Raw genomic sequence first — 27514 nt, 5'->3', positions numbered from 1 at the left:
TCGCTATGTTCCCATCCCGAATATGCATGAAATATTTCCACATGACGTTAAGCCAGTAACTACATGTATCAATCAATCGTTCATAATGGCTACTTGATTGCATGATACTTGTTTAAAAGTCTGATAACATGGTACGATCAATCAAAATTTGTTTTAACATGCAATGCGTAAAACATTCAAGCATTTATTACAAATCAGTTTCAAATATCAGAACAAGCACCATACATTTCATCATATTTTTATGCATTGATCACAATCGTTAATTACACAGAGATATTAAACACGATCAACAATCCTATGACAACTGATGCAAATGTGTTTTTCAACTATCGGTAGTCAATAAAACGTTTAACTCAGTGCCAGTTTACATGAAGGACGAATAATACAATGTGATATAGACCCGATATCTTTTTCATAAATTGATTACTACAATATAATTTGATATTTTCACATCAAATACTTTGTAATAACAACATTTTGTGTCTTAGAATGATAAATCGGATGATATTTTCAGAATGACAGAATCTTTAACACATCTGGTTCAAATGATCGAACTATTAATGGTATTAATATTTCAATTGATAAAATCGCTGTTGGATTTTAGTACTTTTTTCTGTAATCACTGGGCGTTATTCCATAAGAGAGAGGCGAAAGATCCCATAGGGGAATTCATAAGTGGAAATCAAACTGACAATGCCATGTAAAAAAAAACGAAAAACGACAAACAACAGTACATAGAACTCAACAGAGAAAACTAAAGACTGAGAAACACCAACTCCACCCAAAAACCGGAGATCATCTCATAAAGATCTCTTTTCAGATTGTGTAAACAATTTCGGATGGTACTCTTATGCTTCAAACTAAAACAGTACAGATATGTACTTTTATTTCTGAAAGCTCGAGATCTCGACATCCATGCAGCCAAATAAAGGTTACTGGATATATGAAAACCAGATGTTCATCATGGTCCTCGTGTATTGTTTGTTTGCTTTTTTTTAATCATAATTCCATGAAATTTATTCCATACGTCCATTGATTCGATATTAAAACACAAAAAGACAAATTCGCAATTTTATATTAAACACTATTGAGAAATATACAATTAAAATGATTTAGTATTCAAAGTAGTTTTCAGCTGAAGCGCGAACATATTCAAAGACCAAAGTACCATCCAGTAAACAAACTGTATTATAAAAAAAACCTCTGCTTTCCAATCAGCCACCAAGTTAGATAAAATACAAGGATAGACAAATTCTTACCATGTGTCATTTTCTTCTTGTGTATATTCAACTCTCGGGATAACTTGTCCACTGAAAAGGGAAAGAAATAAAAGTGCCTTGTTATTAAAGTAAAATCATTCTGAATATGTGATTTGCTTAAAGACTTAAATTTTACTATGATAATGGTAACAAGCGTTTTCCGTAGTATTATTTTTGGAGATTACTTTCTTAATAGGCCGTATCACAGGACTACTTTCATAACGAACATAAGTTCTCGTTACACACTCAAAACATGTTAACATCATTTTCAATCAACGGTTGTTGGCAAAAAACTAAATACATGTGGTTTAAGATCATAATTGAAATAATTAAACTGGACCAATGAGAATTATAATAATTATATTTCATTCTATGTCGCAGTTATCATAAGAATTAAACTGGCCGAGTTAAAACATACATGCAATTTGCATGTGCCTGTCCCAAGTCAGGAGCCTTTAAGTTTAGTAGTTGTTGTTGGTTGCTGTCCGCCATGGGTCTTTTCATTTATTTTTTTTAGCATTAATTATTGGTAGTTTGTTTTTCTCTTTAGAGTTTTTTTTCAAATTCAGAAATGCAGGTTTTTTATAGCTTCCATAAGGTATGGGTTTTGATCATTGTTGAAGGTCGTACGGTGACTTATAGATATTAAAATCCTTGTCCTTTGGACTTGGGTGGATTGTTGTCTCCTTTGGCAAATATACTACATCTCCTTATTTTTCTATTAGTCTGGAAAATGTGTTAATCCTATCACAACGCAGAAATCTGTATTAGTTCCAAAGTTACATGTTATACATGATGCATTGAACACGCCTTGCTCTATTTTATATTCACATACACAATAAATATACAATATAAAGTCAATGTCAGAAAAATATAGACTTTTTTGTATGAGGCTGAGAAACTAAGGAAGTGCGAGGTTGTACCGAGCCCCTCCCCATTTTAGTGCCGAATACAAAAAAGTTTATATTTTTCTGATATTGACCTAATATTGTTTTTATATTGCAACTTAAATTAATAAATTAATAGCTATTTAAATTGTAGTGTAAATCTAAAATTTATTTTCATTCCTAAATGGACCCCTGATTGTGGGAAAAGTGATCCACGATGAAATTGACATTGGACAAAATATAGCTTTGTTACTATATTTAGGAAATAAACACAACTAGTTGCAGTATAAAACTGCATATTACAACATGCAGTAATTATTATAGACAGCATGAAGTTGTCTATTTAGTGTTTTAATGTATAAATTCATTGGCGCATTTGTTATCCAACAATTGAGTAATATTATTACGTTTTAGGTCTATTTGGTCATACGAGTAAACTTATTTATAACGTTTGATTCTATGCTTCTATTTGCAGTAGCAATGTTTTGTGTCTCAAACCCGTGTCTATTACACCACTTACTGTCTGTAGTCAAATGCTATGTCTGCTATCATTTTACGTCGTTCTCTGTACTTTTTATCTGTATATCCCTGAACAAACATATAAAACAAGAAGATATACAGAAAACTTAACAATACTCAAACATGTTGCTGATGATATTGATATTTTCAGGATATTTTTGAAAATACTTAAACTTGCTTGATTCAGATGAAATGAGAGGACTAATCTGTTATTTTTGTGTCGCAGATACTTTTAATACATTTTATTATTTCAGCTCAAATGTTCTGTTAAGTGTTCTTACTTATACCAATTTAATGTTAGATTGAAAGCGGCTTTCAATAGTCTATTTTCGTATTACTGACTTTTGACTCCGGAGAAACAAAAATTTCGACAGGTTACCCAACTTGATGTAGGACATTCTGGTACTCGGTCAACTAAGAACAAATAAGATAAGCAAGAGGAATTACGTGTAACCTTGTATCACAGACGGGTTTGCATTACCAGGTATGACATTGGATTTTAGTTTTGTTTGAAGTGAAGAACACAAAATGAACTGTTAATAGGGAAAATGAGAAAAAGCACAAATTTAGTGCATATAATAAGTCTGAATAAAAATTACACGCACACAAACATATATGTTACACTAAGCATGGACAAAATAACACCAACAAAGACAAATGTCCGGAAATGCTGAGTCACCCGGATGTGTTCTTTTATTAAAGGTGTGAATACATTTATGTTAACTACCATGCTGTTGCAATGTCCAAAATTTGTTAAACTGATTCCTTGTGTTCGAATCTTAAAGACTGTAAGAATGAATGAAAATAAAAGTGGAATCAAGATTTAGTATCAAACTTGAATATTTATATAAGTTACATGTAGTCTTTGTAAATCGTGTTTTTTTTTCTATTGTGATGATTTGGATTAGTTCACACCCCAAGAATCACTGTACTTTTACTTACCGGGTGATCACTGTCGAGTTCCGGTTCAAACTTTGTGACAAGATGTGTGCAGTTATCTAATTCTGATATGTGTCTTGGAAACCAAATTACTAAAACAAAAATAAAACATGATGCGTTTAATTTGAGGGGAAAATTTGTATTTTCGTGTGATTTCGTGAGTTTGACAAATTCTGCAAACAAGCCGATAAGGAATTTGTGTATTTTCTTAAACACTCAAATCTGTGCTTCAAATATGTCCAGAAAAGCAGCGATTATTATTTCCACAGTTAATAAATATCGTATTAGTATTTCTGTTTGATTTAATTCTAATAAGGGATTAGTAATTTCTAATTTATAAAAACTTGAGTCGGACTGATAATTTAACTTTTAGGTCAATAAAATTAGTTGTAATTGACAAATCAAATGCTATATTAAAAAAAAAAATTGAGGCATTGTCAGATTATTAACTATATAGGTGTTTTCTGAAATTTAACTAAAAATCCTAAAAAAAAAAACCGCAAAAACAAAAACACACTTTTCTGCATTTCTTTTAATGCCAGAGTGAAAACGTATGTAGCTCATCAAAAACAGATTTTTGTGTTTCTTTATTTGACAGGAAACTTCAATTTACCTCACAGACACCGCAACGAATTCTGACTAATTTTTATAATCCATTTAAATCATCTTTGACTGAAACCGATAAATTGAAAAATCTATGATAAAGTGAAGATTTAATCATACTCATGGTAACACGCACCTTTAGTTTCAACTTCTTGATCCGATACAATTGCAACGTCAGCTATAGATGTGACCATGCGTAACGAATTAACATGTGATGTGATTCTATCGCGTGACCCAACACATTTTATCAGAATTTCAAATTGTGCTCCGGATTTCTTGGACTTCCGTGATTCGATGTGATCTATAATCACCTTTGATGCCTGAAAAATTAAATTGATAGATTAAAGGTCAATCTTTCTAGTCTTTTAAAATGATGAACATTGTCTTCTTAAATGGCAAATTTTGGATAATAAACGGTAATCTATTATTTTACGTCAGAGTAGACAATTTGAAATATTAAATTAAGCAGGTTATTAAATTAATAGGTTTAATCGCATGGAAAGGAAAATTGAGCACGTAGAAACATATTTGCTGGTCAAGGCCATACATATAGGCCAAGGTAGCATTGGTTCCTAAGGTTTATTTATATTGACTGACCATAAAAAAAAAATAACTATGCATGTCTTGTTGTGTAACAGTAATGGAAGCGATTTAAATCATAACATATGGTACAATGTATACTGTAAAGGACAAGCGAAAGATACCAAAGGGACACTCAAACTCATAGGTCGAAAACAAACTGTCAACACCATGGCAAAAAAACGAAAAACGACCAAAAGACAAACTACAGTACTTGAAACATAACATAAAAAACTTAAGACTGAGCAACAAGAACCCCACCAAAAACCAGGGGTGATCTCATGTGCTCCGGAAGGGTAAGCAGATTCTACTCCACATGCGGCACCCGTCGTGTTGCTCATGTAAGTACAAATCCGGTGATAAGTCTAATTTGATAGATTACATTCGAGGAAAAGAGGACAGGACAGTGGTGTTACGACAATTGGAACATACTTTGGGATCATTGTATTTACCCTCTTAATGTATTTCAAAGTTGATTTTTTTTTTGTTTAAGCGTTGCCGTATCAGTAACTTTTACACTGTACCCGCATTCTATTTTTTTTTTGGCACAGTTAAACAATAAATTTATTCTATGACATACATAATAAAATAACATAGAAACTAACACAATGATCTTCGGCAGCCAAACTGAAAGCAATAGAATAACTGAGTTGAAAACTCGCACTACTATTGTGCTTCAGGTGAATCGTTCATTTTTCCTCTTTTGCAGGATTTTCAGATAATTCAATAACTAAAATCAAGAAGTCATCTATGAGAAGGATCATACCTAATATAATGACATCTTCCTCGATACAAAATTTTAGATCAGGAGCTCATAAACAATCATATCATATTATCAATATATTCAGAATAATTCATCTAGCGCTAAATCAGTAATTGTTAATGTTATATAGTTATTTCTTAGCACAGAATCAGACTATGTCCTAAAATTGTTTTAAATGATATTCATGGACAATAAAACCATTCAACTTCTCGGAGTGTTTAAACAGTTTCCATAGCATTTGTCTATTGATGCCACATATCGCCAATGTCCGCCGGGGTCCGATACTGGACATTTAACCTTGACGTTCGTTCGGTCAAAGAGTTTAAAAGGCGAAAATAAAACACCATTGTTCATTTATACATAATGTACAGCAAATGAATAATTTACCTCAAATATTCTTAAGATTCTCGACAGACTTGAAATACCATCTTTTATGCTAATAATCAATAGCACGGCATGAGGAGGTTCTGTCTCAATTGGAGATATACATTCACCATTCTGTACAAAGACTTCCTCTTCTTCTTCACTGATAGAATTTCTATTACTTAATGTCCTTTCTCGTTTTTCAAATTCTAAATTTGTCACAGTTTCGAATTTTGCATCTTCAATAAGACTCTTCCGTCGCCATGATCCCCCGTGCTAGAAAAGAAACAAATTATAAATTCTCCATAGTTTCGATTTCTACCTTGACATCCGTCGCCAATATATATCTCGTGCTGGAATAGAACCAAATTGTAATTTGATCATTATGTTTCCAAATATTGAATTAAATACAAGTATTAGAGTTTTATGAACTATGTAAATAGTCTAGAGAGAATTTGGTTTCCTTTTATTTATTGTCTAAAGGGTAAATGTCTGACGGTAGTCTTGTACCTTTTTAGTGTATAGATTGTCAATTGACTTACTCATTGAATACATCTTACTTTTTAGAATGAGATTAATATTTTTAAGAGGATGAGGACAGGGGTTTACAGAATAGAGAAAAATGGCCTATCCAGACCTCATTACAACATTAACATCAAATAATGATGTTTTAAGTTTTAAAAGATTAAATTGCATTTTTTTTATTTATTTATTTATTCACATTTTCAATTCAAATAAACTTAATTTTATCAAAGTTAAAAGCCAAATAAAACCAATTGATTGATGTGATTCAACATATATTCTATGTAATTTTAAACCAGACATCAAAGAATACTAGTATACCGACGATTAAAGTAATTATTCCTTGAACGTTTAATGGTTTGTGAAATAGAAAACATTTTAACATAGAATCATTAGTGCAGTAGCAAGCTGCACTTTATTTTTCTTCTTTCAAAACAAGTCAAAATATTCAGAATTGAAACTGTGAGAGTTTTTAAGATTTAATAGAAGCTTTGAAAACACAGTGGTACTTCTAAGCATTTTTATGTTTAATTTTAAACTTGCGTGTTATTGCTGATCCGCGAAATGATCAAATAGCAGTTTAATATTGCACGAAGCCAGGCTTTCATTCAAAGCTTCATTGGTTTCCATTCATTTGTCGGTGAATGTAGAATTAATTTAAAATAGCGATAAAATAGAAATGAATTCCACTTACATACTGTTATGAGTTACAGGTAAAAGAGCAATATATGTTTAATTTTACTGTAAAAGGCAATATTTTAATCATTATCCTCGGTCAGGTAATAATATCCCCATTAGTAGAATTTTCTTTTGTCCCCAGTTTGCGGATGGAGAACTTCGTAACAACTAAAGCCACTCTCAGTAGCTATATGCATCTTGATAAACTTTGATAAAAAGTTCGCAAATATCAAAGTAAGATGGGTCCTTTATTGCTAATGTTTTCTGTCCTTAGACGCAACATGAGATTGCTATTAGAACTGAATAGTAAACGGAAGTGCGAGCATATAACCTTTTTAAAATAGGGAGCGCTTATTATTGATTAAATCTATTAAAAAGAAAAGAAGTATATATCTGAATCAGCCATTACCACTTTGAGAACTGTTGCTGTTTAATATAATGTTGCTATTCAGTATAAGCAATGAGCCTAACATAAAAGGATGAACTATGTAAATATACACACTCACTATATGAAAACCTAGACTGGTTACTGTTTTTCTATCAAGGTAATTTTATTCAGAAATGAAAACTCCTGATAATAAGTTCATGTATATTAATGTTCGAATATTATTACATATCACATCAGGATCGACCACATTTATTTATGATTTACTGTTTAGAAATTCAACAGTTATTTGTTGATGGGAAAATGAGAAAATTATACGATATTCGTGTGAGCTATTGAAAACTTTTATGTCAATATAGGAAACAGGTAAACATACATCAATTAACAATAATGGCATTTTGATAGTAAAAAAAAGAAAAACATTGAAAAACTTTATTCAACACCAAGCTTACTTATATTTGCTCGAAAAAAATAGAGTAGTAAGAGTAAGGTCTTGTCGACTGAGTGACATAATTGCATCTTAAAAATCTGCATGACTCGGCGTGTTGTATTGGTACAAAACAAGGATCATTTTCGTATTATTTTGTTTTTTATTTCGCAAATAAGTTATATAGATACAATGGATAAGCGTGGATTCTTGAAAAAGAAACCATGAGCCCGGAGGGCGAATGGTTTGTTTTTCATGAATTAACGCTTATCCATTGTATCTATAACTTAAACTATGGTGTTAATTTCTTTTCAAAATTAAAGCCTTTTCTTAATTATAAGGTATTGTAAGTGAGTTTAAATAACCATGTTATCGTGTCCAACGATGCATTGATAAATCTCAGATCACAATTAATTGGTTAACAAAATACAAATATAACACCTATACCTTTAAAGATCGTTATATTACCAGGCATATGAATGTTATCTGTTTATACAAAATAAGACATATTCGAAATTATTTCATGAAAATGGAAATGGGGAACGTGTCAAAGAGACAACAACCCGACCAAAAAGATTATATAAAGTATATATAATAAGTATGTTATCGAAATTTTTCTAGCACTCTAGGCACATCACGATTTTCTCGCATAGGAATTTGCGAACAAACCTTTGTAAAATTATGTAGTAAAACAGATGAAATCATACTATATTTATAAAACAAAAATTGACAAATAGAATATAATCATTTTTGTTTCAAACATGTGAAATAGCCAATAATAATAAAAAAAAACCCGGTAAAACTCGCTATTATTACAAAAATATCCACTATAACATGCAAAATTAGAAAAAAACCAGGATAACTTAAGAATTGGAACAACAGAGAGAATACAGAGATTCGAACCTAAACCGACAAATCCCTATCTTTAACTCATTGATTTTAACCATGCTAACCTCGCGGCTACCAACTCATACTATACGACTGCCTATTGTGTCCATATAAAGATACAAGCCCTGTGTGTCCGATGAACCGATGTATATCAGATGTTCATTTAAATATATAAAATAGACATCTATAGTGTAACCCATTGGTAGCCGAGAGGTTTCGTCGATCTGTTGATGTTAGTCACACATAACAGATTTCAAGGAAGGGTTCGATCCCCCAGTGAAGGCATATAAAAATTACAAAAATTAAAGGTAAGTTTTTAAATTAATTCCATTAGTGAACAGAAATCAGTAAATTAGCCAATTCAAACTTAATGAAATTAGGCACACAAAGGAAACCATTGAATATAATTTGGTGAGTCAATTACAGCGGCAGATTTAGGAAGCGTTGATTCTAGAAAAAGAATCCACGGTAAATGAATAGGCTGACGTCACCACAATTGTTTAAATGAATATTTAGCACATACTTACAACTTCTCGTCCAATCAAATTGCTTATATTTGCCTTCTAATTTTCATAGTACATACTTTTCCCGTGTACTAAGTAACTACACATGAATGACCACAAGGGTAAGATTTCATTGTATCATAATGAAGATATTTAAATCAAAAATTGCCGCTGGCTGTTTTGAAATAAAATGCTGTGTTCCAAATTAAATTAAATAGTTTGTAATTAGTTTTCACGTTGATTTTTAAATATCCTGCTATTAAAATCTTTGGATCTAAAAAATGTTTTTGATAATTGCTATTTCTTTCATTTAAATAAAGGGTAATACATATGGTTCTTTATACCTTGATTAGAGTACAACGATATCTTAAAATTATGATAATGTAATAATGTATCATCCATGCAATTACTTTGTACACAAAAAAGTGTGTACTATGAAACCTTGTGAAGGGAAATTAAAGCAACTTGGTGATAATTTTTTAAACTTTCTTAAGGTAGGTGATCTATTTCGTCATGAATTGATTAATTTATTGATTATCGGTTGCTTAATTTCCAGTGGCAAATATTTCATGCATGTTCAGGACGATGTCATGAATTGAAAAATTGTGATTATGTCTGAAGATAATGTGCCAATTATATATATAAACATATTCTGATAAATCTTTTAGTTTTTACTTTGAAATAATAAAAAAAAAAAAAAAACACACAAAACCTATAATCTCTGATCTATTGATAGTTGCTTTTTAATGCCTATCTGCTAGACTATATCTATGGGGACAAACTATCTATATGTTTCAAATTTATTATAGCTTTAGTTTTTAGTGAAATTAAAAAATGTTTTCAAAACATGTAAAGCTTCCACTGCAATTTAATTATTGCCTGCTTTTGGTCAATTTATTTGGTCATCTTACCATGTAAGAAGAACATGTATAGTGAAACACCACTTTATATCAATATACATACTTACACCAGCAGCTACCATCTTTTCATTCTGGAGTCAAGGGCCTTTTGAAATCACATATTTTACAATGATACTAGTGAGTAGATTTACAAAACTTTGTTAATGAGCTCCGTTTTACAAACACCTGTGATACAAGTAGTCAGCCAAAATAAACTATCAATAGACCAATTAAAAGATTACTCGAGTTGTAAATATGTGCTAAATTGGATAGTCTATGAAAAGGTATATACTATGAAATTAAGAGCTCGGGGCAAGCCCCTCGCTCTAAATTTCATAGTATATACCTTTTTATAGACTAACCTAGACATAATATTAAGTTATATGTATGAAAAAGATACATTTTGAATTAGTCTTGCGTCGGTACGAATTGGCATCATTTCATCAGGGGAAGTACTATAATTGAGGGACCTTTATCGGGACGTCGGGATTGGGCCTTTATTTTTGCGGGAATTTGGGATTAACACTCATCGGGACTCGAGAAGTGATGATTAATTTTGCAGGATCAGGAAAAAATGGTTTATTTTCACGGGAATTCGGGATGACACCCCTCCTACCGCCTCTCATAATTGAAAAAAAAATAATAAATGTCTTTTTAATATAAAATTTCGCTACCAATGTCTTGTTATAATTAAGACACATAGAAACCATTGATAGTGGCTAAACCAGGGTAAGTCGTTTTAAAGTATACTACTTTGTCCAGGACTGGACACACCATATTTGATGGTCAGAATTGCCAAAAAAAGGAAAATTAATTTAAAAAAAAAAGAGAGAATTTTCATCGTTTACAAAAAAACCTCAAGCAATTTTGTCAACTTGACCAATTGATAGTACATGTAAACTTCAAAGGTAAATGACATGGATGTGTTTATCATAAATAAGTTTTTTTGTTTATCACCATAAAATTAATTTGCACATCGGCAAATAGATCAAACGTATTGTATAAAAAAAAAATAGATTCCAACAATAATTCTTGTTAAAGTTATGCTACAAGTTGAGCATACTCGCTTAATTGTTGATTGCTTAGCGTCCTGTGGCAAATATTTCAGGCATATTTATGACGATAACAAATCATAAATAAATACAACAGGTATTGTCGTGCAAGCAGGTGTTAAACCGGGATAAAAAGCGGGAAATTTAGACTAAATTAATTTTAAAAACACTGAAAAATGAAGGTACGTTGGATAGGGACAGACTTGCAACAGTCACAGGCCATCTACGGACTTCTTAGAGAGTTGTTTCATCGTTATTTAACGTGAAAAGAGTCTAGCACTTTCTCTAAACGGGGCATACGATTTAACGTCCGCATTCCGACTGGACGTGACTGCGTATTTATACATTCCGCACAGCCGATCGGACGTCCCGATTTAGCAAGTATTGCACTGCCTGAAATAGAAAAGTCCAAGGAATGACCATATTTCTATGCACTAGTCAATGCTTGGGATACATTTGAATTTTAGAAGAAAAAAATTACGCACTACTCGAATATGACGATTGTCGTCAGCTAGCGCGATAACGGACTAATATATAATAATAATGTACAAAACATAACGTGTTTCCTTAAACTTCATCAACAAAAGTCGGGGGAAAAAAGAAATTGTAATTTTTTTCTGAATCTAAAGATATGAAATTATCTTTATTAGAAGTTGTCGACAAGAATAAACACATAGCAGGTGGGGCATAGTTTTGAGTGAGGTGCAAACAAATCAAAACTTAGGGAGCTACCATTTGATTTTTATGGGGGGGGGCTAGGATGACAAATTTTGTCCTGCTTTTTTTTTTTTGGTGTAATCTCTGTCCTGCCTTTTTATTTTTTACTCTATTCGGTCCTGCTTTTTTTTTTACTAGTTTATCCTGAATTTTTTTATACATGTACAAATTGTCATCCTGAATTTTGTTTTACCAAGTAGCTCATCCTGCCTTTTTTTTTACTCAAACCTCCTGTCCTGCCTATTTTTTTCAAATTTCATCCTGCCCCCCCCCCCCCCCCCCCCCCCATGAAAATCAAATGGTAGCTCCCTTAGATGGGGACATGGATACTGTATATGAATTTGAAGAATTCACGGTGATTCATGTCGAACTACATACGATATTATGGCACATATTTTGTTCTGTTAATATTACATCCGGCATGCTTTCCGTTATATGAAATATAAAGAGATTAAAAAAAATAATAAAAAGTACGAAAGTTATTTAGGAGAAACAGTAATTTAAGATGTAGTTAACTTCAACAGTTGTATCATTAAACGTGTTGTCTTGTTACCGACACAATGCATGATTGGTTTAGTAAGCGTCGTAAACTAAATAAGGGTTATCATATTAATTTCATAAAATCTATTAATTGCTAGACAAACAGTTGTCATTTATGTAAAATCTGATTGATTTTAATGGGAAATTACGAAACGATAGTAAAACCGCATTTTATTATATAACAATGAAAAGCAACATTTTAAATTCCATAAAATGCGCGTAAAGCCGTCATCAATGAGATCCTAATGGTTTGATGGCAGCGTCAACAATCAAAATATTGGAAAAAAAATTGTATAATGACATCGACTAAATCTCGTGTTTGATTGGGTTTTTCAAAGAAAAATTGTTTTTATTGCTGATAGATGGTAACACTTATCAACTATGTAAACTTAGCGTTAATTATCTACCAGTAATCGACATTTGATGTTTTGTTTTGGTATGAGTAATGTACAACACTTAAAATGCTTTGTAAAAGCACATTGTCTGCAACTATGTTGACTTAGCATGATTTACGCTAAAAGCTTATTGTCGAGTTAATGACTGGATCGCCATAAGTAGTCCGATTATTAATTTTATAATAGAAATATCTGAAATTGACACCAAGTAGCAATAGAAGTAAGCTCATTTAATAACGCATTTGTTTTGAATAGCATGATATGTCCTGCTTCAGTTTGCGTCATTTTAAAGTATAAATGCCCTTAAAGAAGTAATAGTGTTTTCTAAATATCAAATGGTTGTTTGCTATAAAGTACAATGGAATGTAATTTTGTCAGGTTGTTTTTTTAGTATTGATACTGTAATTTTTTAAAATATAAAACACAGGAGTGCCTCTACTGGCTATCTGTTTGTCTGAATCAGAAAATCTTGCATTTTTACTGCATACACATCTTCTGTTATTTATCTCTCGAAGATCGTTTATAGTTCGGAGTTTGCAGGTCTACATTATACCCGTTTAAAGATACTTATATATAATAAGTTGATCAATACCCTTTGCAGTATAATGATCGATAGAAAGGGCGAGAGTATCCGAAAGTGGCGATCAAAAGCCATCAGTTTGAGTTAAAACAAACAGTACCCTGGCCAAATGCCAAACCACAAAAAGAAAAACAATGTCCACAAAAAACTATAAGGAAAACATAAGATTAAGAAACACGAATCCTACTAAAATTCAGGGCGTTTTCCGGAAGAATATGCCGTTAATATGTCAAAGTAAACGACAATGTCGACTTAAATAGTCAACTTATTCCAACAAAATAATAATATAATGTATCGATATCCGTTATTTCAGATTATGAGACTATGACGCAGTGGGTATGGGGGTAGGATTTTCCTATTTGCTTTAAATACATCATGGTATTTCACAAAGCACTATGATGTTCACTTGTTTATAATTGTCTTTTTCTTGAACTGTGGTAAAATGGTTACGTCCTCCGTTACACGTGCGATATTTGTGATATTTTTCTTAATTCCTTTCCTCATTTTGTTTGTTGATTGGGTTTTTTTTTGGGAGGGAGAGGGGGAGGGGGAGATTAAAAATATTTCTTCTTATATCATTTTTTTTAAATCTCAGTCAGGAAGCGCAAGGAGTTATATAGACTTATGCTATTGTTTGAATTATTTCAAACAACAGAAGTATGTTAAATTAATATGTGTTTGCATTTCGCAATATATATTTTTCTTATTGTTTTCTTTAATACTACTCTATATATATATATATAATTTGATTTGATTTTTTGGTGTTTTAAGGCCACTTTTAAGCACCGCTTTTGGGCTATTTCGTGGCGGCCAGCTTTTATTGGTGGAGGAAGCCGGAGTGCCCGGAGAAAACCACCGACCTTCGATAGGAAAACTGACAATCCTAGTCAATTAAGATCGGAGTCGAGTGCACCCGCACGAGCGGGGTTCGAACTCACAACCTCAGTGTTGACTGGCTAGTGATTACAGTAGTAACTACTTAGACCACTCGGCCACCGAGGCCCCTATATATATATATTTGTTGATATGATGTTATACAATGTAAGAACAAAAAGTCATATATTGCATGGTATTCTTATAATTGTCTTTCCTTTATTTTCTGTATATGCTTTTTGTTTTCCTTTGATTGTTCTGTATTTGGTTTTTGTCTTTATTTGGTTGTTCTGATTTAGTACTATTCTAGTGTGCCATTTTTTATAAGAAGAAAATGAGCAGCCAAAAACACTTTACGAATGAACAAAGTGGCTTGAAACACGTCAAATGTTTCCATTAGAAAATGTATAAAAATAAAAGCACAATGTATCCGCTGTAGTCATTGTTTATAGTTGACCGTTACTTCGACCATTTAGTACAGTCAACAATTTTTCTCAATCAGTTTATTTAGAATTTCCTGTAGATGCTCTTAAAATTCCGTCTTTTTCATCTATACATATTCAAAATGTTTCATCAAGTCAGAACTGTCAGCTTTAATGCTATTAAACAGAAAACTATAACCCAATAGAAAATTCTAATGTTTCAATATAGCATTGATTCTCGATTTTGTTGTTATAAGAGGCTAACAGCCTGGATCTTTTGTCAACAGGCTATTTATGTCGGTCCACGTCTTTATGTTGCTTTATTGATAATCAACGTCAAGTAGATGTTTCTATTTAAAATAAAACTTGATAGATGTAAACTTTAGTCTCGGTGAAAAAAAAAGCCATTAACTCTATTTTGTTTGGTTAACAATCTCTATTTTATTTTCTTGTGTATATTCAGTTACTGTAGAGTGATTTCATTTTTTCAGATATATGCAAATCTTTCCTTTTTGTTTAGACCTTAATTTACTATTGAAAATCGAAAGATTATACGTTTAAGGACATCTTAAACAATTGGAACTATCTTTAGAGCATATTGACCGAAGAGGATTTTCTTTTCTGTTTATACCAGATGCTCTTCGAATTCTTGACATGTATTTGGCTTTAAAAAAACTAAGTTTTGAGCGAACCAGGGGTAGATAATTCCCAAATAAAATTGAGAATGGAAATGGGGAATATGTCAAAGAGACAACAACCCGACCAAAGAGCACACAACAGCCGAAGGCCACCAATGGATCTTCAACGCAGCGAGAGAATCCCGCACCCGGAGGTGGTCCTCAGCTGGCCCCTAAATAAAATTGTGTACTAGTTCAGTGAAAATGGACGTCACCCTAAACTCCAAAACATATAAACATATAAATGAACTACTAGTAATAACGTTTTATAATATCATGCATTCCAAATTTATCACGACACACTCGACCTCGGATGAGTCGAACCTCGGATGTGTCGAATACTTTGGTCCGGTCCCTTCGACTTCGACACAACGAGGTTCGACTGTACTAATATACTAAGAGTTTATATATTTATTTTACAAATACACTAAAATCATAAGCAACAATAATAAGCGTTTTGTTTGGTCGAAATTAGTGCTACATTTGCTACAAATTCATAATAAAAACGAGATATGTTATAGCAATACATGTTATTTTGAAGGAACTCATAAGATGCCAATGTAAATAAAAATGGCAAGAGTCGATGTCTAAACTAATTGGTCGATTCAGGGGGATAGGTCAGAAAATTATAAAACGGAAAATATGGTCGAGTTGACAACCAATTCGAAATTGTGACCGTATATATTTTGAAGGGATGTTTTCTCATAGCTCTCAAGCTAGTAGAAATATTTTCATTTAAGTTAAAGGCTTAGCTTTTTTTAGTAAACCCTGTAGACTTTATCTTACATGTACCAACTGAGATTTGTAAATTCCAAGGTGCTTAATTACTTAAGAATGGTACTATTAAGGTGGTACCAAGCACCTTATCTAAAATCAAGTTGGCTCGTTTAATTTTCATTAAATTTTGACAAAATATTTACTTTGACCCTTTGACATAAATATAAAAATTTCAAAAATCTTGAACCACACACTTTATCGGAAAAATTTCATTGGTTATATAGCAGTTTGACAAACACTAATTTTGATCATTGAGAAGCTTAATATTTCCTTAACATGATTAAAACGTGATTAAAACGTTCAGCTGATTTTTACAGAGTTATCTCCCTGTAGTGTTATGTACCCCCTTAAATGGGGGATGTACGCGTAAAATTAATACTAACAAATTTCTTAGAAAGATGCAGTTTGCTTATCTAGTTTCGTGAACCGAGTGATTATCGAACAACCGCGTTGCATTCACTTATGTTGGTGCAAAATTTCTTATATTAAATAAAAAAAAATATTACAATTATCCTTAGTGTTCCGTCTCGTCGATTTTTAAGTAAAGAAATCCAATTTGGTGGAATTATCGTTTTTCATAGTTTTTTTTATATGGACTTACAACAAAATGGGGAAAGCTCCAAATGGTACTAAATGTAAAAGCTGCAACTACACACTGATACTGCCTGACACAGCAACAAATTTCAGCTTCTTCCAATAAAGTAAACATGTCTGTCCGCCATATGTTAGATACATTTACAACGATTATTTTATTCTGATAAAGAATACATTGAAAAAGTTGATAGTTCACGTCAGTGAAAAAATCAACTCAACGATATAATACTAGTGAGTAAAAATAAACGGTACATAGTTTCCAATGATAGATATGTGTACATGTAAATACAGCTTGAAAGCTCTACATTGCTGTTTTTTGTGATATGGAGGCGTCAGTGGTCGAATGGTCTAATAAGTTCATTTACTGTATCACTAGCCTGTCAATACTAAAGTTGTTAGTTCGAATCCGGCACGTGGCAGGTGCGTTCGATTCAAATCCTAATTGACTTGTCAGTTGTTCTGCCGAATGGGAGATTTTTCTCTATGCACTCCGGCTTTCTCCACCAATAGAAATGGCCACCTCTATATAGTCAATAGTACGAAAGTGGCGTTAAACACTATCAATTATCAATCATTTTTTTTTATTTGAACATGTGTTGGACAAAATGCGCATTCAATTTATATTGCAATTTGGTTTTTTTTAATGGTTGTATTGAACATTTATATCTACAATGTACCATAATCGCTTATAAAACTTTGTTAACTTAAAATTAATATAATATTGATGTCAGAATTGAAAACGAACAAAAAAGACTATACTATAACGAGTTTATGTTAAAATTTAATGGATTGCATGATATAAGGACAGTCTGTGCGTGACTGGAAAAAGCATCTAGACCTCAACTTAAATCTCAATTAAATTATGTTTGATCTACACAGTACAAATTTGTATTAGATTAAAATATTCCAACGATTATATTCATGATACTTAATCTACAAATCAAAATGTTAAACGAGGTTGAATAAATTCCAAAAACAAACGATTATCAAGAAATCAAGCAGATGTATTAGCAAAGTAGATACACGAAAAATGTTCTACTAGCAGTTTCCGTCCGTTTGCCGTATTAATAAAGATCGACAGTTAATCTTTGAATTCCTAAATTACTTTAACTACTCAAAGACTGATTTAGTAGAGATCATTTCCCCTTTCAAGTATCTTATCTTATTGAAAACAAAATAAATATTCAGCTACAAATAAATGTCCATCCATCAGAGCAAATCACAAATAACAATTACGTCCTTAAAATGTTGTAATGAAAGGCAAAATGGCCGAAAACGACATCAAGTCCATTTCCTTAAGCAAAATGTCAATGGATCATTCCTATTAACGTTATTTGTTGGCAACGTTTAAACAAGGTTTCCTCCTTAAAAGACTAATTGTGAACACGGGTATGATATCTGTTTCATGTAAATGATGAACCTTACATCGCTTTAGTCTCGTCTGCTCTTCCTCGTGATGTTATAAGTGTCTTCCTTATTGCTGTATTTACATTAGCGCTATTTAACAAAATGGACATTACTATATAGACAAAACTTAAATCGTGAATGTCAAAACTTTGACCTTGACATAAATCAACAGTTGACACGAATCCTGCGTCTACGTCAAAAATGGGCAGTTTGTCATGGAACTACAAAATGACCTGACATTTCGTTTTCGTATAAATTTACCGAAGAAACTATATATCATGCATGTCCTATGGCGTGTAGTATACGTACATATGCATGCAGGTAGTGGAAAGTCTTATAAGACACCGAAGCTGTTCATCACATTAAAGATGAAAAGCAATGTCAACCATGCATGTATGCCTCAGATATGGACGATTTTAAATAATAAAAATATTTCCCAGAACAATGAATACATTTAAACATATTAATCCTATGACGGTGGCATGGGAGTACACACACAAAAGAATAGAATTTGTTCATTATTTGCCAAAATGTAATATATATTGTGATATGTAAAAAAAATATAATAAAAATGATCTGTAACCGAGCTTTTTTTGAAGCTACAGGTTGTGACAAAAAGTCACATTGTGTATGAAGTATACAGAAAAAAGGCATCATAATGTGAATAGAAGGTAAACCAAATGATAGGATTTTGAAATAAAAGAAAAGAAGTTAGCTCTCTTATAAAATGCTTTCAGAATATCAAAAGAAAAAACGGTGGCACCGTTTGAAAGAGAATTGATATCAAGCTAAAATATTCTGCTTTTGTAAAAATATGAATGATAATAACCCAAGATCACATTATTTTTTTTTCATTTAAATGAAAATTCGAATTAGTAAGATGCATTCCTGCATCGAACTTTGCTGTTGTGTTCTGCTACAAACAATGTATTTTACAATTCAAGATGGCGGAAGACACACATATCACCTTGCAATAACTTCGTTAAAATTCTCTTAAACATGGTAAAACTGACAAAACAGAATGCGCACTTAAAACATAACCACATACTAAGCATCTTAACTGGTATGTGACAAACTACACATGTACAACCAACAAATGCAATTCCAACTTTGACAAGGGAATTTATCCTTCATAGATAGCTAGAAAAGAATAAAAAACACAGACATACAAAATATGGTACCACAATTCCTATATCACTGCAATTTTGAAATGCATCATGTGTAAGTAATGTTTTTGAACTGGACTTGATTTTATAAAACAATAGTTATCTAGGTTTTATGTTCAGAATTACTTTGGTGGACATGTGCAGCAGTTTTGAACTTTGAAAAAAAGTATATGACTGTGTAGTTGGGGGTGGGGGTGGGGGGGGGGGGGGGGGGGTGAGGGGGGGGGGGGGGGTTATAATCGGTTACCGGTTCATTATTCCATACAGACGTGTACCATTTTCATATTTCGACAGCCTTCACTGCTATAACGTATATCCTGAAATTGTTGCTTTCGAGAAAAAGTACAAATAAAATACAGAAAAAAATCTTGTACAAAACAAACATAATCATGATAATGTTTTGACAGCAGGACAAACTAATAGCGCCAATTATCTATTTTAAGAAACAATTAGGTGGAAAAGCCTAACCACTCGGTTAGGGTGTTTCTTCATTTCTGTATTCTTTATTTTTTTAGACCATTTTTCTCTTTATTTCTTTATACTTTTTATCTACTATTCTCTATTCTGTATGTTTAAGCACCTCATTGTCCCCTACCAACACCCTCATAGTTCAACAAGGATATCGATGCTACAGCAGAATATTAGTATCCGAGTCTGAGTCTGTAAATGTCTTGTATACATGTGTAACGAAAAGACTGGCGGAAGTGAGGCTCGAAGCACAGTTTGTTTTCCCTGTGTTAGACACCCAACATTTCCCGGGTCAAACCTACTGAATTTAAGGGGGAAAAATGAAAACAACACGTTATAAATTTCATGTGTCCGAAGCGCTCTTCTGGATTTGCCGTCATCGGGAACGCTCGGAGACATATATTTGAAAGCCAAGGATGCACATGTATTTAAGAACCGAAACAATGTAAGAGCTATATGACAAAAATGGACCTATAAATAATAGTCAAATCAATCGAAGGTCAACTACGAACTCGATTTTGAAATATGGAATACGAACTTGCTTTTGAAACATGGGATACTAACTTGTTTTTGTAACATCGAATACGAATTTGATTTTTAAACATGGGATACGAACTTGATTTTGAAACATGGGATACGAACTTGGTTTTGAAGTTTGCAAGTTGTATTGATATACCCTCTCCCTACTTTTCAGCCAAAATTATAACAGCCGATTGTAATTTAAAGTACAGTAAATTTGTTATTAAGGATGTTCGCTCCTCTTGTTTTTGAATTTCTGTCAGATATTCGGAATTCTCTGGTTTTATCCATGTATTGTCAATAAAAATTTTGCCTGCTAATCCCTACTTTTCTTTTCATAATTTTATTACATATAGTTTAAAAAGCCATATTTGAAAATCTTATAAAATTCTTGTTATTTTTTCAAAGTTTTTGAAAGAAAAAAAGGTGCCAATGATAAATGGACGAAAATCTAGAGAGAATCATTTCTCGCCAAATTTTCAATGGCTTATATCTCGAAAACAAGCACACGGACTCTTAATTTTTTTCTGCTTTTTTAATTCCATTTTTAGCTCACCGGGGCCCGAAGGGCCCCAGGTGTGCTTATGACATCACTTGGCGTCCGTCGTCGTCCGTCGTCTGTCGTCGTCGTCTGTCGACGTCTGTCGTCGTAAACTATTTCAAAAATCTTCTCCTCTGAAACTACTCGGCCAAATACCTTCAAACTTTAACTAAATGTTCTTTAGGGTATCTAGTTTATAAATTGTATCCGAAGTTTTGATCCATCGAAACATGGCCGCCATAGCTAAAAATGGAACATAGGGGTCAAATGCAGTTTTTGGCTTATATCTCAAAAACTAAAGCTTTTAGCGCAAATCTGACATGAGGTAAAATTGTTCAATTGGTCAAGATCTATCAACTCTGAAATTTTCAGACGAATCCAACAACCCATTGTTGGGTTGCTGCCACCGAATGGTAGTTTTAACAAAATTTTGCAGTTTTTTGTTATTTTTTTTAATATTTTTATAGATATATATAAATTGGAAGCAGCAATAATGTTCAGCAAAGTAAGATCTACAAAAAAGTTAAATGACCAAAATTGTCAATTGACCCCTTAAGGAGTTATTGCCCTTTAAAGACAATTTTACACAATTTGTTCATCAAGTTTGCTTACATTTAAAAATCTTCTCCTCTGAAATACAGGTGAGCGATTCAGGCTCTTGAGAGCCTCTTGTTTATATACTGTCAATTTATAACAGTCTTTTAAAAAGTTTGTTATTTTGAAACAGAGGAGCAAACATCCTTAAGATATAAAACTGTTTGAAATCGAGTAAAGAGTATAACGATAACGTATTGTTACTTGTGAAAATTTCTGTATTAAAAAAAAAACATTGAATTGAATACAATTACATAATTCATAAATTGACAATACACCTTCAATATGTGCAATCAAAATAAAGTATAACATGTTATAATTGTTGGTGAAAGACTGTCTGTTGTTATTGAAGAAACAGACAATGATCTTCTGATTGCAAGTATTAGGTCCAATACAATCCTTTGAAAACATGTAATTTCATTTGCTATTTAACGGAGTAGCGACAGACTTTAATAGCACAATCCTTGAAGCGACCAATTTGCAAATTCTTTCAATCGTTAAACGGCATATAAGAATAATTTTAAAATCAAATTACTAATACAACATAGGAAAGGGAAGTGAATTGATATATATGTGTATGTATAAAAGTCTAAAGATTTGCACAACGGTACTAATATAAGATGAGAATATACGAAGATGATGTTAGAAAATCGTGTTAACAAATATTTCGGCTGAACAATTAGCCTTCATCAGTATCGCTGTGCAAATCTGTAAACTTTTATATTTTCCTTATATGCACAGTATCGCTTATTCTAGATGATCTGGTGCATATCAAATTTGCTGGTTGGTCCTTTTTATAGACTTATATATATATATATATATAAGAAGATGTAGGATGGTTTCAAATACGTAAATGTAGGCAACTATATAGCTGTAGGTCACCGTGTGGCCTTCAACGATGAGTAAAACCGCACAGCAAGCTATAAAAGGCCCAGAAATTATAAAATGTAAAAAAAAAATCAAACGAGAAAACTAACGGCCTGATTTATGTACAAAACAATAAACGAAAAACAAATATGATATACAGCAACAAACAACAACCTCTGAATTACAGGATCTTGACTTGGCAGTACATACAGAATGTGGTGGGGCTAAACAAGTTAAACATATTTTATTTTCCGTTAACTGTCGTAAAATATAAAGTATATTTGTACGAGTTTAGAAACATAAGAAAAGCGATGCTCGTCTAGCTATTTATCTGTTTTGGGCGATTTTTCTGGATCAAAGACAGTGGCGGATCCAGGAGGAGGAATAGACGGTGCCCCCCTCTTTGATCGCCCCAAAAATAATTATATCAGGTTTTTTACGATTTATATGATTTTTAGCATACAATCGTCCAATTTTTTTTTATCCGTAAATAATCCGTTTTATGGAACTACGCCCCCTTTTCAAAACTCCTGCATCCGCCCTTAAAAGATGTCGTTATTATTTTGTATTCAGATCAACTGAAAAAAAACTTTGATACAAAGGTCTTATTTTCTATATTTCTTTATTATTAATCATGCATAAGTTTTTTGCAAGACGTTTTTCGCAATAATAAGCGTATGATATGTAATTTAAATTAGTCTAATAAAAGATTAATTAAAATTGCAGTTTTTTTTTCAAATTAATCATGAAAGTAAAAAATAAAAATTGCAATTATAAATTAGAGTCACTTACCTAAATATTTCGTACTTTTATTTATAATTTTATATTTTATAACATAACCCGTTTTCAAGCATGCACTTTAAAAGAAAATCAAGTTTCCGATTTTTATTTATATTGTCTGCATGTATAGCCATCAAATAAATTAGTTTTTTATACAGCTAAACTGTTTATTATACATTTTGAAATGAAATTTAAAATTACGAACCTCTTGGCTATAGCTTTTCTGGAAGGCAAGCCTCCTTTTGGCAGTTTGTGGATCGGACGGAGCACGTAGTGTCGGTGAATACATTCGGAAAACGTGTGTCCTTTAAATTGAAGTAAAATCCAAATTATATTACAAATGAGGATGTATCAACACTTTTGTAAGTAAATGATTTTATGATTTCTGAAACATGGTTTTTAAATATGGCATTCGCATCTCAGAGATTCATCGATCGCCTAAATAGCGAATTAGTTCCCGAAGATTTTCTTTGGGAGTAAATCGAAAATTGTATAATTTTATTTCATTAAGTATACAAATATTTTATTCCAAATATGGATGCTGGCTAAAATGCTAAATATGATTCCACCCACGTATGCTATTAATGGGTAGCCGACTGCATCAAATAATACAAATAATATCGGTTACAGATAAATAGTGATGGTATTTAAATCTCTTTCAATCAACATTTAAAAAGTTAAATCAAAGCATTGATAGAAAGGCAAATTGGTGGATAAAGTGCGAAAACCATCAATAGACGTTTCAAGGTTTACAATTAATTAAAGAGATGACGTATCAGAAAAAGCAACATGTCCATCATGTTTCTGGAAAATTATGAATAGAATTATTATTAATAAAATAAATCTTTCTTTTTCTACACTAATTTCTAACGTATTTATGTACACCTAACAGTATAACGCTTATTTTGTCCAAACGACATTATTCACACATGAATCACGTGAAATGTATATTATGTTAAGAGATATTTAATGAAAATGGGAACATTAAAAACAAGAAGTCGCGGAAAGACGGAGCACACCATTGTAAAAAAAAAACATCCGAAAAACACTATATATAGAACAAAAAACTAAAATTGAGCAATATTAATCAAGCTTCACCAATGCTACCCGTCATGCATCATGAATCTAAAGGACTATGGGTAATTTCATTGTTCGTACACCAACATGATAACACCATCACGTCATTGGTTGAATTTCAATTGTTAGGGACGTTGATAGCTTTAGCATTGATGTACGCTTTTGAAAATATTACCCAGAATGCATTAAATTCTGAAACGGCGAATTGATAATTTGTTAATGTTTGGTTATCCCTACGACGTTGCCACATTTTTAAACCATCAGTTTATAGAATTTAAACGTTTAGGGGTTTAGCTAGCTAAAAAAACAGGTTTAACCTGCCATTTTCTTCGGAAAATACCTGTACCCAGTGAGGAATGTGACAGTTGTTTTCTAGTCGTTCCGCTGGTTGATATAGTCGAATGTTTGGTTTTGTCAGGTTTAATTAATTTACCCCTTTTAAATCTACCTTTTTGTTGATACATTTTTACTCTAGCTTCGCTAGTTCTACCAATAATCTTGGTTGTATTTATAAAAAGAAATTTGATGATAAGACACCACATAAAAGACGATTGGTAAATTTCACTTGTTTATCCCTAAGACATTACCAAATTTATAAACCATCAGTAAATAATAGTAGTTATAAGTTTGATCTAGCTTCATTAATTCGACCCATAAAGTTGCTCCTATTGATGAAACTATGTCATACGCTTTTGTTTCACCCTCATTATCAAAAATGATGTAAGAGAATTCAAGTATATTTCATTTTGAATTTTAAAGAGTTTTCATGTCCCTGTTGAAAAATTGTTCAACACGTTTACATGCTATCATTATATACATTAAACAATATTACAGACTTTAAATATTAACACCCTAGAAAAATCGGAACCGAAAGGGAGAAGTATGTGTTGCATTTTAAAAAGCAATAAATATTATTACCTCAAATTGAGACTACAATAATTCAGTTATTGAACGATTTTATGGTAAATATTCATATAAAACGTGAAAAAAATAATATAATTATTATTTTTTTGGCGATCAAAAAAGTGTGGGGCGTATTCCATCTACCCCCTCCCACATTGGATCTGCCACTGATTCTCAGCCTCGGATGTGTTTTTGTAAGGGAGAAAATCGTTGTTTACCCTCCCACTATTTGAAAATATTTCAAAATCGCAGTAATGAGCCATCTTTTATCAATGTTTTCATATACAAAAGTACACCACAAAATAAGTTTAAACCTCAATTTCACCAATTATAAATCATTGATACTGTAATTTTCAATAGTTCATTTGTTTTAAACGTCCTGGTGCGAAATTATTTAGAAAGACATTGGCCCTACCTATTTTTCGGTTTTATCGGAAAGTTATTTTACTATTGAACTGATTTTTGTCATGATTTTTATTAATTAAACCTATAACAGTATAACAAAAAGATGATTATACTCCCCCAATGTCGCTCATTGGAATACAAACATTTCGATTGCTGTAAAATTTGTTTTTAAGTGTGTGGGTTGATGACATTGTATCAGTATTTGGTTGAGAATTCGCATCACGTTTTGTCACTTAGGTGTTCTCAATAACCCCGCTGAACTTTCAAATTTAAAAAGATCGCTTAGACAATCATCATCATTAATCGATTAGCTCTTTATTACAAAACAAATACATTGTACTATAATACTTATTACTCGACATTCCACAATTTGTCAATGACTTTTCGTGTTACTATAGAGTATCCTTATTCATTTAAGCGATTAAAATGGTATAAAACTAATTACCCTGAAAAAAAATCATGTTAAGTTATTTTCTTTCTGTTCCTTTGTTATTTTTGTGTATAATGACAACGGAAATACAGGTTCAGATAATCAAATATTAAGTGCCAGTCTTTAAAAGAATCAGGCAATTTTGAAAAAATCAAAAAATGGCCGAAAAAACCCACCGACATAACCATCCTATTTTGAAGTTACCCTCACCCTGAGTAAGAATTGGTATGTGTTTCGTTTCTGCTGGTTTGGTAACTCAAGAAATCTATAGACATGATAGATAACTTTTGGTTAGAATGATAGCAAATTACAGAGTTAGCTCCCCTTAATTGTTAATTTCTAGTGCATGTCAACCATATTATATCTTGAATTACCAGAATAGGAAAAGGCAACGAATGTTATATTCGTGCACTATTATACAATTTCAACATAAATTAATATCAACTTGAGTGGGTTTTTGTTTGTCATGTTTTCACCACTGCCTGATTCTTAGCAGATTGAAACTTAAATTATGCCATAAATATTTTGATTTACTGCTTGTTGTTTGCTGAACGATCAGTGGCAGATATTCCACACATTTTCAGGACGAGAACAATGAAAATAGCACTAGGTTAATACCCTGCGTCCGAAGTGCTTTTCTTGATTTACCTTCATCAGGAACGCTCAAATAGAAACACCTGAAAGCCAAGAACGTATAAGATCAAAACACATGAAGCGCTACATGTATATGACCAAAAGGTTCATAAGATAGCCAAATTTGTCTAAAGTCAAATCATGGGAAAAGTAGGTTTTGCAGAGTGGGACGTCCGGGATAAAAGTCGAGAATTTCTTATCAAGAGGAGAAATTTGCCTTGCTACAGGTCACCTACGAACACCTCAAAGAGTTTTTGAAAAGTGTCTTTAACTTGCACTTTCTGTACAAAACGCATCGGATTAACGTCCCTATTTCGACTGATCATGGCTGCGACTTTATATATTTCGTGCAGCCCAAACAAAATGACCAAATGTATTCACCTAGCCGACTCTTCGGGCCCGTGTTAACGATAACATGAACGCTGTTACGGAAAGCGTCAAAAATATTTAAACTGCTGATATAAAGAAATATAACTAAAAAGGATGTTCCCCCGAATTGAAAGATAAATGCTCGGTGCCTTTCTGTCATATGGGCATTTCAAAGTGGATTGTGAGTTCGAATTCCACACGTGGCAGGTGCTTTCTAATCATATCGTATTTGACAAGGGTTTCCATTTTTACTGCCGAAGTTCTATGGTTCTCATGAGGCACCCCGGCTTCCTCCGTCGATAAAAACTGGCAGGCGCTACGAAATAGCCAATAGTGCTGAAAGTTGCGTTAAACACCAACAATCAGTTAATCAATCAAAGTAAGAATGGAGCGGTTCATTCCTCCTATTCCCACATTTTATAAATCTGGGGGCAAGTATGAAATTTGAAAAAAAGGCAGGACAGGAGTTTTGAGTAAAAAAAAGGCAGGATGAGCAACTTTGCAAAAATAAAGG

General features: G+C 32.3%; 1 protein-coding gene across 1 annotated transcript in view; it reads right to left on the bottom strand.

The window, feature by feature from the left end:
- Window positions 1-23534, bottom strand: part of LOC127724326 (tyrosine 3-monooxygenase-like) — a 29848-nt gene extending 6314 nt beyond the window's left edge. The window contains exons 1-6 of the mRNA XM_052231258.1: window positions 23389-23534; window positions 5937-6188; window positions 4344-4527; window positions 3608-3696; window positions 2667-2734; window positions 1260-1310 (exon numbers count right to left, since the gene is read on the bottom strand). Coding sequence (XP_052087218.1) covers window positions 1260-1310; window positions 2667-2734; window positions 3608-3696; window positions 4344-4527; window positions 5937-6188; window positions 23389-23472 — 728 coding nt within the window. The 5' untranslated portion in view covers window positions 23473-23534. The remainder of the gene's footprint in view (window positions 1-1259; window positions 1311-2666; window positions 2735-3607; window positions 3697-4343; window positions 4528-5936; window positions 6189-23388) is intronic.
- Between the last annotated feature and the right edge of the window lie 3980 nt (window positions 23535-27514).

This window comes from Mytilus californianus, unplaced genomic scaffold (assembly GCF_021869535.1).
Source record: "Mytilus californianus isolate M0D057914Y unplaced genomic scaffold, xbMytCali1.0.p SCAF_14, whole genome shotgun sequence".
Classification (NCBI taxonomy): Eukaryota; Metazoa; Mollusca; class Bivalvia; order Mytilida; family Mytilidae; genus Mytilus; species Mytilus californianus.
The sequence above is the reverse complement of the archived record's forward strand: the minus strand, read 5'-3'. Positions and strand labels throughout refer to the sequence as shown.